The 13,267-nt window shown below is 38.9% G+C and overlaps 1 protein-coding gene across 2 annotated transcripts; it reads left to right on the top strand.

The window, feature by feature from the left end:
- The first annotated feature begins 5,507 nt into the window (after positions 1-5,507).
- Positions 5,508-13,168, top strand: psmd4a (proteasome 26S subunit ubiquitin receptor, non-ATPase 4a). Of its 2 annotated transcripts, none has more exons than XM_066674882.1 (10): positions 5,508-5,665; positions 8,161-8,301; positions 8,400-8,514; positions 8,607-8,693; positions 9,340-9,408; positions 9,763-9,978; positions 10,181-10,289; positions 11,724-11,855; positions 12,507-12,562; positions 12,665-13,168. In XM_066674882.1, the coding sequence occupies exons 1-10, from the start codon at positions 5,640-5,642 to the stop codon at positions 12,833-12,835; spliced, it is 1,122 nt and encodes a 373-aa protein (XP_066530979.1). In that variant the 5' UTR covers positions 5,508-5,639; the 3' UTR covers positions 12,836-13,168. The 2 variants fall into 2 exon arrangements, with proteins under 2 accessions (XP_066530979.1, XP_066530978.1); XM_066674881.1 differs by having other exon boundaries at positions 8,397-8,514.
- The last annotated feature ends 99 nt before the right edge of the window (positions 13,169-13,267 follow it).

Genomic DNA, 13,267 nt, shown 5'->3' with positions numbered 1-13,267 from the left:
TGCCTATTCAGGAGAAAAATAGCCAGCTGTCTCTTTTCTGTAGCGTTGCAGTTTCTAAACTTCCTCCACCTTTCAAACACAAGGATAAATTTCCACTCATTTTACTCCGTCTCTGTTCATGGAGATTTTTAGAAGGGCTATGGGGCTTTTTGGGTCTGGTAAAGTATAAAATTAATTATGTTTACTTGGTCATTTAATGGCTGCAAGACACTATGTGTGCAGACCTGGCCAACTACATACATATCTCTGCAGGCCGGAGGCCAGCAAGTGGGCAGAAACCAGCAAGTGGACGGTCTATGTTTTGTGGGAAGGTGAATGAAGGAAAAGCAGCCTTTGGGATTTGAAAAAAGGGCATAGTTTATCTCCAACAGAACTAGATACCCTCTACTAGTTGTAGTTTAAAATATTACGTTTCAGTGAAAACGAAATACATAGCACTCCTGATATTTTAATGATATATTTTTGGTAATCTGATTATGGGGTGAATTGCAAACTTATGAAATCCATTAGTTCTCTCATTTCTACAATCATTATTTTAATTTGATTACAGAACTATAGCACTGTATTATTGGTTTTGTACTCAGCACAGTATTGGATTATAATATATGGATTATATATATTATTAAATGTGTAAACCCTTAAGTAACACTATAGAAAATGGCCCACTATTCAAAGAAATATTTAAAACAGCTCCTTTCCATTAATGGCCATGGGAGAAATGCTGCTAATAATTTGCAAATAATCATAATATTCAGTAAAACCTACCATGAGCACTCAGTCATAGTGGGTGTTTATGACAATAGAGTCAGTGCATGTAGCTACAAGTGAGGTGAACTTAATAAGATGGATATTCACTGTAATGTAGTTATGGTATAATGAATTCCAAGATAGTGGTGCAACCTTTCAAGAAATTTGGCTCAACTTAGAACTAAGAATATAAACAGACATTCAGAGAAGTTCACTGTACTTTATCTAGTTCCTTTGCATGGTTTTAAAGGATTCTTTATAGAAGTATGTCCTTGTTGTAGAGTATTATGTATTACTCTTTGCCTTCAGAGGATCACATATGCTTTGATTTGGCATCAGAACCAGGTCCTGGAAGGACTATCATTCATTCATTCATTCATTGTCTGAAACTGCTTATCCAATTCAGGGTCGCGTTGTGTCCGGTCCAGAGCCTAACCGGAATCACTGGGCGATTCCACACCCTGGAGGGAGCGCCAGTCCCTCACATGGCGACACACACACACACACATTCACTCACACTGAGTCACCAATCACCTACCAATTCCTCACAGACAGTCACATGGAGTGTGGCTCAAACCCACAACCTCCAGGTCCCTGGAGCTGTATGACTGCAACACTACCTGCCTCACCACTGTGCCGCCCGAAGGGCTATCAGTTTATTTTTATATAGTTCATTTATTCAGTTTAATTTATTTCAGAAATACACCATATGTACAAATATTTGAGGACAAAGTTGTAATGAATGTATTCTACATTAAATTGCACCCATTACTAACACAGATGTGCAAACGTGCACACACTGCCTCTCTAATCCCTGTAAATACTGACAATAGAATTGGATTCTCTGGAGTAGAGAAACATGAACCTAATGCCAGGCGAAGAATATATAGCACCCCAGCACTAAGCTGTGCTGATGAACCCATATTTACTGTCATGTCTCTTGTTAGGAAGTGAGTAGTAGCCTATAGGTAAGCAAACATTATCAATCTCAGTACATGTGGTCTCAGGTAAATGGTTATTCTCTTTATTTATTGCGAGACTTTCACATATTAAGCCAACCACAAACAAGCCTGTAACTCACATAATGCTGAAAATGTACTCCATATAATGTACTCAATGTTTACAAGGTACAATATTAATACTGAAAACAAAACAGTTATTATATGGTCACCAGGCATACAGCTGTACAACAAATTACACAATAATCTAACACAATATCCCAAAGAACTCACTGACATTCTCTTAAACTTCCAAACAATGATCAAACAGAGCGATTTGAGCTGCATTAGTTATAGAAATTTGTTAGAGGAAAGAAAATAACTAGGATACCTATTTTGTGCAAGGGCATTTTACACAAAGCAGGACATCACAGTTAACCAGACAGCCTAGGTTTCTAAAAGTATCAAACTATACACACTGTCTGAACTGTGGTGTACAAGGTGCCCTGCAGTCTAGTATCTGTGCCTTAAGAATTGATGTGAGGGGCCCTACAGTCCAGTTTCCATGCCTTAAAAATCTAGGGTGAGGGGCATGGCGTAACCCTGAGACCCTGCTCATCAACACAAGCTTTTAGAAACAGCTCCATATCACCCATGTTTTCAAAAACAAATAAAAAGGGTTCTTTAGCCTCTGGGTCATCTCCAGAGCCTTTATGCCAACTACATATCTCGAGGTCAGCGACGTGCTTGAGTCGTGCTTAAAATGTTCTTCTGCACTCACTTGGAGCTGTACCACCTGCTTGGAGCTACCTCCGGCCGGTAGAGATACCCTTCTCAACCTGGCAACAGGGTGTGTTTGGACTGTAATGTGATTGTGATGGGGTGGGATCTGAGGCTGAAATTCCAGTAGAGCACCGCTCTGGACTGGGCACTTCTCAAAGAGAATATACTGGTCCAGCACTGCTCTCTGGCATGCTAGTGCTTCAATCTAGCCTGTTATCTTAATCCACGACCACACACCCTGGACATTTTATGACCAGGTACAGTAAATATATTACAGATTGCTCCTTTAAAGCACCCAAACAAAACATATAAAACAAGCAGTTCTAATTCTGAGCTTCATATGCTAAGTGAAGAAATTTAGATTTGCACTAACCCCATATCTGAGTCTCTCTAGTAACAGTACTGAACCAGTGTTTATGTGTGAGCATATATATATATATATATGGTTAAATGGAGCAAAACAAAATTTTATTAAAACTGTGTTTCTGCTCCTTGGGCTTCACTCTTGGGCGCTTTGCATTTGAAGCAAACAGCCTCATTCTCAACATTGAGACTGATTGTTCTGAACTGGGCTGTTTAGATGTGCTGTGTTGTTTGATCCTTGTGGTAGTTTCACAAAAACATGTTTCAGAGAATTCATCCAAACCCAATGAACTCAAAAAGGGGCTTAATATGTCCACTATGAACCAATTAATGCAGCACATATTTCTTGTCATTCCTATTGGTCTGTTAATCACAAGACTTTCACACTGCACTGTAATTGTAATTTTTATCACTTGTACCACCACCATGTCATTGTCACTGACAATGATCCATCAGCCAAATAATGCCTGCTCTTTTGTGGTCCTGACCACTGAAGAACAAGGTGAAAGGGCATAAAATAAACTATATTGCTAAAAGTGTTTGTTCGTCTGCCTTTTGCACACATGAATTTGACATCCCATTTTTAATCCATAGGGTTTAACATGTCTGCCCACCCTTTGCAGCTATAAAATCTTTAACTCTTATGGGAAGGCTTTCCACAAGGTTTAAGCTTGTGTTTTTGGGTAGTTTTGACTATTCTTTCAGAGGTTCATTTGTGAGGTTAGACGCTGATGTTGGACATGAAGGCCTGGCTTGCAGTCTCTGCTTAAATTCATCCCACAGGTGTTCTATTGGGTTGACTCGCTCATCCATGTCTTTATGGACCTTGCTTTGTGCACTGGAGTTCAGTCATGTTGGAAGTGTAAGGACCGCCCCCAAACTCCCACAAAGTTGGGAGTATTAAATTGTCCAAAATCTCTTGGTATACTAAAGCATCAAGAGTTCCTTTCACTGGAACAAATGATCCAAGCCCAACTCAAAAACAACCCCACACCATAATCCCTCATCCACCAAGCTTTACTCTTAGCACAATGCAGTCAAATTACCATTCTCCTGGCAACCGCCAAACCCAGACTCATCCATCGGATTGCCAGAGGGAGAAGCATGATATGTCACTCTAGAGAACACAGCTTTCTTCCAGATCATCCAGATCTTCTTCTAGTCTGCTCCTGCGAACTGGAAGGCTGCTGAGTGCTGTCTACTAATACACTGACTTATATACCTCATACATGGCCACTTCAAGACAACAGAAATATATATTTTTTGAAGTATCATTTCTATTTATATTGTTTTTGATCACATCATATAACAGCATTTGCCTAATTAAAAGCTATTTACCATATAGATTATTTTATTAATATCTATTAAGTTGTCATAGCAGCCATAATACCTCAAATAGAAAAATGTGCAAAAGGTTCAGTGAAGTATGTCAATACACACTTAGAATACATAAGCATGGGAGATGTATAAAGGCCTCTTAAGGGCTTCTTACTAAAATATGAAAACTTATTTTGAAGTATTTATTTAATTATTACTATTTACCTGTAAATGCACTACATACGCAAGTTTGATGTTGGGTTTTTTCTCTTGGCAAACACAGCTTACACTGCATTATAAAGATGTTGCCTTTCTTGCACTTGAAGCCAGATTGATCCCCTTAAATATGGGTTCATTTTCTTTCCAGAGCAACTCGGAATTCATTGGGGTTTTGCATTTAGCTGGGTCTGCACCGGTGAAGGGCTTGTCCATCTCCATATTTCTTGTGATATAGCACTAGATTGCACTCTAGCCCATCATTCACTCCAGTAATTTCTGGTGCGCAATTTTTTTAAAATAGTACCAGTGTTACAAAAATAACTGCGTGAATGTACATTTTATCATCCAAAGGGTGTGAAATAATATTAAAATAATATTAAATGAGCAGGAAAGTGTGCAATTTGGGTTCTATTAGCTAGGGTGACCAGATATGAGATGAAAAAGAGGACACGTCTCGTGGGGTGGAGGGGGGTGAGGTCTCGCCCCTCGCTGCCGTTGTATATGCCGTTGTGCTTTTAGGTCCAATTAAATGTTTAAATGTTTACAGAGAAGGTTATCGACCAATAACGGTAGTTCTACAGTCAGACCGAAGATTTTAGGCTACTTCTCCACGCCCCCTTCTCACTCAAGCGAACCAAACGGAGTAGGGGAGGGCGGGACTAGTTCGTGAACGAATTGCTTCTCGAAATTCTATTTACGCTCTAGAAAAACGCGAATTTGTGAAATTCCGCCCGGACATTTTTTTAAGTCTAAAAAAGAGAACATGTCCCGGTAAAAGAGGACGTCTGGTCACCCTATATTAGTTAGTCAGTCAAACAGCAAAACAGACCACAGTTACAGGTTAATGTCTGAGAGAGGCACAAAACTTCTTCCTTCAGCCACATTTCTGGGCCACACAATTCATGCTAGATTTGTCTCTCACATCCAGACATTAGGCCAAATCATATGCATCTCTTGAGCACTTCTGGTGGTTTCTCCAGAGCACTAACAATGATAGAGGCCCTTTTCTCCTTATTACAGGTAATTACTTGAAGTGTAGCATCACAATGACAGTGAAACTGTCAGTTGACGGTAAACTTACTACTTACTATTAGTTTAATCGAGGAGGGGGTAGTCTTGAAACTGTAGTGCAGTGTTTGAACCAGACGGTGGCGGGACTCAGAAACACAAAGCCATTACAGAGCGGCTCCAGCAGCCAATCAGCGACACCCTTATCACCACTGTGGAACCGACCAAACAGAGCCGTCCTTACTGAGGAGCACAGTTTCCAAGATGGTGCTGGAAAGTACTATGGTCTGGTAAGAAATAAACAAACGTCTTTATACACCTTAATCCTCATTGAAATCCTGAGTTATATGTATATGTTGTAGAGGGTGAGTGTGTGTCTGAAATGGGGAGTCTGTGCAGTGTCAGATTGTGTGTGTGTGAATTTATTTAATGAACAATGAGGGTCGGTTAGTGTCTGATTTCTGATTCTCCTGAGTCATTATCACACAGCCGCTTTTTAACCCGCAAAAAACATTGAAAATGCACTCTTTAAAAAACAAACACACCCAGAGAGACATGTTCACAGAGACACAGAGTCATAAGACATGCCTCTTTCGGGTCGGATTTGTGTATGTTTTTTGTTTTTGAAAGGTTTTGCGGGAGCTAATGTTTACAGCTAGCGCTCCCTTCGCTGTAACGGAACAGCCGTCATTACCAGCCGAAACACCGGTCACATTCAGGGGGGATTTTCCTCGCAGCTTTAGCCTTAACCACAATTACAACCTCCCAGCGTCTATTTTGACTCATAAATGCGACAGCGACAAAAAAAGTCTTTAAGGTTTTTTTAATGAGGCATTGTGCAACCCATTAAAAAATTATTCTGAATTTATGCCTTTTGCCTAAGTTTGAAAATCCTTTCGTTTTCCACGGTATAATTCTGTAACGGTATGATAAGTTCATAAATATAAAGTATGGATTGCTTCACAGTGCTGGTGACAGGAACCCGATAAATAATTACAGAAAAATTACCATTACAACTACAGTCTGTGCCATAAACAGAGTGTATTATGACTTATGCTATCCAAAACACTCAAGTCTAGACAAAAAGATATCCTAGTGTTAGTTTTGAGACTCAAAATGCTACAGAGATCGGAATCTTTGTTTTATTTCAGCAAGTATGTTACACATACAAGAGATTCATACAGTATAGGAAGTTATTGAATGACTTGAACATTTGTGTCATGTATATATACATTACTTGAATTGTGAACCACAGTTAGTGAGTCTTGCTTCTTGGACTTTTCTGGTTCCTCTCACTACAGCAGTAAAAATAACTCCCCTCCAGGTTTCTCTAGAACAAAGCAAACAATCCCACTCCTTCAAAGATTTATGAAAAAACTTGAAAAATTGCTGGAATTCCGCTTCATCTTCAGTTCACTAAAATACATTTTGTTCTTCTATATTGTGTGACGTTACAAAAGAAATTCTAATTATAAGTTAGCTAACTTTGGAGGTGTTGCATGTACTAGCTAGCACATGGTAACGCTAACACAGTTAGGTGCATCTGTGTTTGAGGCAAAGGAGATGCAGAAAAATACTCTCAAACTCTTTTGGAAAAAAGTAATGTTATTTTCCTATCCACTGAAACATTTTGCACATATCTTTGTTCATTTCTTTCCCCTTATTGTCTATTTTGTCAGCTCCACTTACAATACAGGTGCAAATTGTAGTTCTACAATGCACAAACAAGGTCTATAAAGGAAGGGTTGTGTCAGTTTTGTGTGGAAGGACTTGACAGGCCCACACAGAGCCCTTAAACCCCAATTGAAAACCTTTGAATGGATGAATTAAAATGGCGATTGTGAGCAAGGGACGGCAAGGTGGTGCAGCAGGTAGTCCGCGTGGGTTTCCTCCGGGTGATCCGTTTTCTTCCCACTGTCCAAAAGCACTTTGGTAGGTGGATTGGTTACTCAAAAGTGCCCGTAGGTGTGAGGCTGTGTCACCCTGTGAAGGACTGGCGCCCCCTCCAGGGTGTGTTCCCACCTTTGTCTATAAAGTGTATTTTGGAAGGCATCTAAGCTAGTGAATGCAGCAGGAAGGTACATAGCTATAGTATAATCTGTGAATACAGTAATTCACACTGGGTAGCTGACCAAAATAACTGCACCAATATCCTTGAGAGGAGGTGGTCTCATGCTCATGGTTCCATTCCAACTACCATGTACCATGTTGAGTTTAAGCTTAATAGCAAGTAAAGAGACGGCGTGAACATTTAGTAGTAAGACATTTAATATATTACAGTTACTGGACACACCGTTGGTTTAACGTGTTGATTAAGATGTCATTGTACATTCACAATATTAGCTCCCTTGTTCTGCTCAGTAATCTGAAGGCTTTTTGTCTTTTTTGCAAAGTCTGGAGCATTACAGCATATTCAGTGTGTGCCCTCAAAGTGAATACTGCATTCTGCGGGTGTATCTGGTACATTTCCCAGATTACTAAATCTATGAAGAATGCCATGTCTTCCACTACTTCATGTTGCACAGAAATATTATGTACTAGTCCAGAACACAGGACCACCTTCCTGTATTTGCTTGCTTGCTTCTGGTGGATAAATGGAGCGAAGGTCCTCAAGTGGTTACTTGTGACACCTTTTGCCCACACTTGTGGGCAAGGATTTTTTTATTATTTTTGCCTGTGTGAAAACAAACCAACCCAAAAACCAGAGTAAAGAAACTACTGTTGTGAAAACACCTTTGGGTCAGGATTCTATTAATTAAAAGTATTTCTTATGATATATTTGCAGTGTGGACAACAGTGAATACATGAGGAATGGTGATTTTCTGCCCACCCGGCTACAGGCACAGCAGGATGCTGTCAATATCGTTTGTCACTCAAAGACCCGCAGCAACCCAGAGAATAATGTGGGACTCATCACAATGGCCAAGTGAGTGCATTATAAGTTTATTCATAAAATAGGAATCGTGTGTTTGTTGATTTGCTTTTTAACAGTGTATTTTGTATGTTGTTTTCTTTTGTAAGCAGTAACTGTGAGGTCCTGACTACTCTAACACCTGATACGGGGCGCATCCTCTCCAAATTGCATGCCGTTCAGCCCCGTGGAAAGATCAGCTTTTGTACTGGCATTAGAGTAGCCCATGTGAGTGACTGTAAAACATCTTACAGGGAAGTATGTTCATATCATTCTGGCTGAATATGACCCACTGATGCCTTGTATGTATGTCTTTCCAGCTGGCACTGAAGCACAGACAGGGCAAGAACCACAAGATGAGGATCATTGCTTTTGTGGGCAGCCCAGTAGAGGACAATGAGAAAGATGTAAGGATAAGATATTTGTGTGTGATTAACCTCTATGTTGTCTGAGTATGTTTGTGTTATTCTTTCTTTGCACTGGAAATTAAGACAGAAAACTAATGAGTCTTAATGCCAAAATTAAGAATTTATGGCTGTAAATATAGATATATTACTTGTATATACACTGTACACACTAGTCCACTTGAGTACAAAAACTATTTTGCTGATGCATATTTTGCATTGCTTAGAAAAGGAAATATAAGATAAAAGTGTACATTTAAGATGAACAGGATTTTCTTGAGCCACTTGCTGTTAAAACCTTTCAGTGTAACACCTCTGATTTAAGACTTCATTTAATTAGATTTTAATTTGATTATTACAGTGATGTTAGCAACCCCTGGCAGTAGAGCTCAGCAAGAGGGACCACCTTCTTATTGCCTATATTACAATTAAAATATTGTGACAATTGTGACAGGTTTTGTAACTTACCAGTTTTTTAAAAGAAATATAATGTACAAAAAGCATGTAGCTGCAGGGCTGACATTTTAAAGGTCAAGAAACAGTACAGGTATGGATAAAATGTGCCAGTTTGACTGTTTTCAAAGCATTCATTGTTTTTGTTTGTGCTTTATGGAAATTTACACAAATTTTCCATATTTCCTTTTCACAGCTGGTGAAACTGGCAAAACGGTTGAAGAAAGAGAAGGTTAATGTGGATGTGATCAATTTCGGAGAGGAGGTGACTGGTGGTGTTGCATTAATTTAGATGTCTGGATGTTTTTTATTTATTTATTTAAGGCTTTTATGTTGAAGCTCCCATAGTATTTGGAAGATTCATTTTTTTATCTTTTTAAACCTAAAGTGAATTATATCAGTATAACTGAAGCAAGATGAAGCTAATTTAAATATTATAAAAAGCATGTATACAAGGAGAAATATTTATTTTTTGCTGAAATTTTGACTGACCCAAATACAAGTGTTCAAAATATGTGCACCCATGCAGCAGCAAAGAATGGAGAAAATAATAGCCACTCTGCTTCATTAGGATTTTGCCTTTCTTTGTTTGTGGTTCTTACCCTCCTTTGTTCCATAGGAGGTGAACACTGAGAAGTTGACTGCGTTTGTTAACACTCTGAATGGGAAGGAGGGTACTGGATCTCATCTGGTCACTGTGCCTCCTGGACCCAGTCTGGCGGATGCTCTGCTGTCTTCCCCCATTCTGGCGGGTGAGGGTGGAACCATGATGGGTCTCGGTGCCAGCGACTTTGAGTTTGGGGTGGACCCCAGCGCCGACCCAGAGCTTGCTCTTGTAAGAAGACATACATTTCAAATAAGTTGTTTATTGGAAGCCTTTGTGCCCTTCACTGTTAGGTGTTCTTAACTGGAGTAGTCCGACTGTTCAATGCAGTAAAATGATTATACTTCATGAATCTTGAATTATCCATTCATTGTCTGAAACCACATATCCAGAATCTTGAATTAACTTAGTCTTATTTTCCCTCATTCACTAGGCTCTTAGAGTATCTATGGAGGAGCAGAGACAGCGACAAGAGGAAGAGGCTCGCAGAGCTGCTGCCCAGTCAGCAGCTGAGGCAGGCATTCCCACTCCAACTGCTGATGGTAAGTATCCTTAAAGTGGTCACGTTGGGCTCATGTCCGAAATTGCATGCAAAACTCCATTTATTTCAATGAGACTCGCCAAGACAAGTGAATTTTGCATACACAACTTCCTGGGCAAATTTTGCGTCTAGATCCATGGTGGTAAACCTTGACACGTGATATTCTGTCCCAGATCATTAGTGCCGTTGCTCTGCATTTATGACCTCTGACGCACTCTGTACTGTCCCTGCTCTTTCTGAGCCAAGATGGAGGATGCACTGATGCATTATACAACCCTTTCAAATGGATTACAAAATGCCACACAAAAAAGTCACAGTAAAACTTCTCATTTTTGCCCTCGCTGAAACTGCTGAACCAAAATGGAGGACTGTTAACAGAGCAGATTCCTGGTCCTGATGTAGCCGTGCCCACTTCTCCAGGCAATGTGAAACACAAAAACCCAATGTGACTAGGGCTTTAGGAGAAAAAGCTCATCTCATCTACATCTAAAGCTCTGTCTACAACTTAAGTAAAATTACAATTACTGCGACATCTGTTGTAGATTTTGGGGAGGGTTGTCAAGGGAGCAATTTTTATTATTAAAAAAAAAACATTTCTGGTTGAAGTGTGTGTGTATTAGGTTTACAAATAAGCCTTTTTTCTGTGTGTTTCAGATTTCAAAGATTCTCTGCTATGATTTTATGCTAAATTTTGCATCGTATCAAATATTAAAACAAGAAGTAATCTTAAATTTTAGTAATTTGAAAATGTCAATAAAGAAGAATAAATTAGTCACTGCATTTGTTGTGTTTTCCATCAAGAAAAAAGTGCTGCAAAGCATGCACGTTTGTTTGTTCTGTTCTTAGGGTTAATATTGTATCCAAACGTATGAGAGGGTTTTGATAATTTAAGATGGTAATTTTGATGGTTGTGCTTGTAAATATAATATTATAAATATGTAATATAATATCAAATTATAAATATTTTTATTATTTAAAAAAATAAAATAAAATGATAATTGTAATTTTTAATACTATGCAGGTTACAATAAAAAAAAAAAAAAAGCAGGAGAAAGTTTATAATTTTAATTAGATTTTTTTATATTTTAATTACAACAGTACTTTCCACAAGAACTCAAACTTATTTGCGCGACTAATATAGCATTGTGTGTGTATAGTGCTAATATCAGGCCTTAAGGTTTTATTTCATCCATGGTTTGAACCATCATGTAATTTAACAGCCACTGACATTTCATAGACTGTTTGCCTTTACTTTCACACGATCAGGCCTGTTGTTTGGTGCTGATTTGTGTTATCGGGTTAAGTTAAATAAGTGTTTGCTTTTAACATCAAAAGGGATTCCTATGTTGCTTAAGTCTTAATTGTGTGACATTTGTCTTTGTGTTTTGAGCCACTCATCACAGATCATGTCTCTCTCTCTCTCTCTCTCTTTCAGAATCAGAGGAAGCTCTATTGAAAATGTCTGTCTCCCAGCCGGAGACGGGTGTGGCATCACTACCAGACTTCAGCAGCATGACTGAGGAGGAGCAGATTGCTTATGCCATGCAGATGTCCCTGGCTGGTGGAGGTTAGTTTACAATTGTGGTTGTCTACCCCATCCCACATTTCTAGTTACCAAATTACCTGCCAACTAAATAATTCTGTTTCAACCATACTCTAATCTGCCTCATTAAAGACCCTGGGAACACATTTTGAAATTTTTATATTTTTATTCTAAATTTGGGTGTTATGTCAAACATTCAGCAAAGTTTAAATAAAAACACAAAAAAGAAATATGATAAATCTCTCTTAAAAAATGACCAAAAAACACTCCTCTGAGCTCTGCTACCATGACAACACAGTCTGTGTTTTTACTCTGAACTGCGGTTGTCATTTTACACAAGATGCGCAATAAAACCTGACATGCGGGTAGTGTTGGCATTATACAGCCATTCATGTGCAAACCTACGGACGTCTTGTGTGTGTCTGATGTGGTTTGGAGTGACTATTTTGTTAACATAATTGTACATACAGGATACCTTCTACGCTGTCTCCAAATTGTTGCTATCCCTGCTGCTACTCAGCTTTGCACATCGGCACAGCGTGGCCACTATATCCACAGTTACTTCTGTACTGCAGACCAAGTGGGTCTTTGTTGTTAAATGTGAGGGCTGATAAAATGTGTACCTGTCACTGGCAATGGGATGTATGTGTTCAGATTCATTTTTTTTTTAAATAGAATTTGGTGAATCGATGGACACGGGAGCCCCAATGGACACAGCCGAGTCAGCAAAGGTAAATGCACCTAACATGAATTAAATAATTTTGTCCTTTCCCCCCACCCCCATCTTTAATCTTTTGTCCTCAATTCACTTAATATCCTTCTACTGCCAACAGGAAGAGGATGATTATGATGTAATGCAGGATCCAGAATTCCTCCAGAGCGTACTGGAGAACCTGCCTGGAGTGGACCCCAACAACGAGGCCATCCGCAATGCCATGGGCTCATTGGCATCTCAGAGTGGAACGAAACAAGATGGCAAAAAAGATGAGGAAAAGAAGAAATAAACAACTGTAACCAAATGTCATTAATAGACAAAGTATTTGATGAAAAATAAAAATGATAAAAATCCCCTCGGAACAAAAAAATTGAGCTCCTTTTGTTACAATATGACTACTTCTATAGTAACAGACTGTAGAAAGAGTTAATGACTGAGGGACTAAACATTGTACAATTTTTCTAAGTGTACTAATTTGCTCAATTTACCTGGCAAATTTGGTACCTCAATTCACACATAGCTTGCTAACTACTTTTGTTCCTACTTCTGTGGTCGCTTGCTCTTTATGTTCACTGCTGGCTTTGGTTTATTTTGGGTTTCTTTTTCGTATTGCCATTAAAGATTCAGTTTAAGAATAATGATTCTTCTCATTGCTCATTTTTACTTCTCCATCTGCATAGAAATATTTGTTGATTCAGAATTACAGAATTTTCCAAGGATT

This window comes from Hoplias malabaricus, chromosome 6, assembly GCF_029633855.1.
Source record: "Hoplias malabaricus isolate fHopMal1 chromosome 6, fHopMal1.hap1, whole genome shotgun sequence".
In the NCBI taxonomy this organism is placed as follows: domain Eukaryota; kingdom Metazoa; phylum Chordata; class Actinopteri; order Characiformes; family Erythrinidae; genus Hoplias; species Hoplias malabaricus.
The sequence above is the reverse complement of the archived record's forward strand: the minus strand, read 5'-3'. Positions and strand labels throughout refer to the sequence as shown.

Excerpts from the sequence above, each read along its gene's own strand:
- psmd4a (XM_066674881.1), top strand. The coding sequence starts at position 5,640 with ATGGTGCTGGAAAGTACTATGGTCTG. Across the intron at positions 5,666-8,160 it reads CTGGAAAGTACTATGGTCTG|TGTGGACAACAGTGAATACA; the intron begins GTAAGAAATAAA and ends ATATATTTGCAG. Across the intron at positions 11,856-12,506 it reads GATGTCCCTGGCTGGTGGAG|AATTTGGTGAATCGATGGAC; the intron begins GTTAGTTTACAA and ends TTTTTTAAATAG.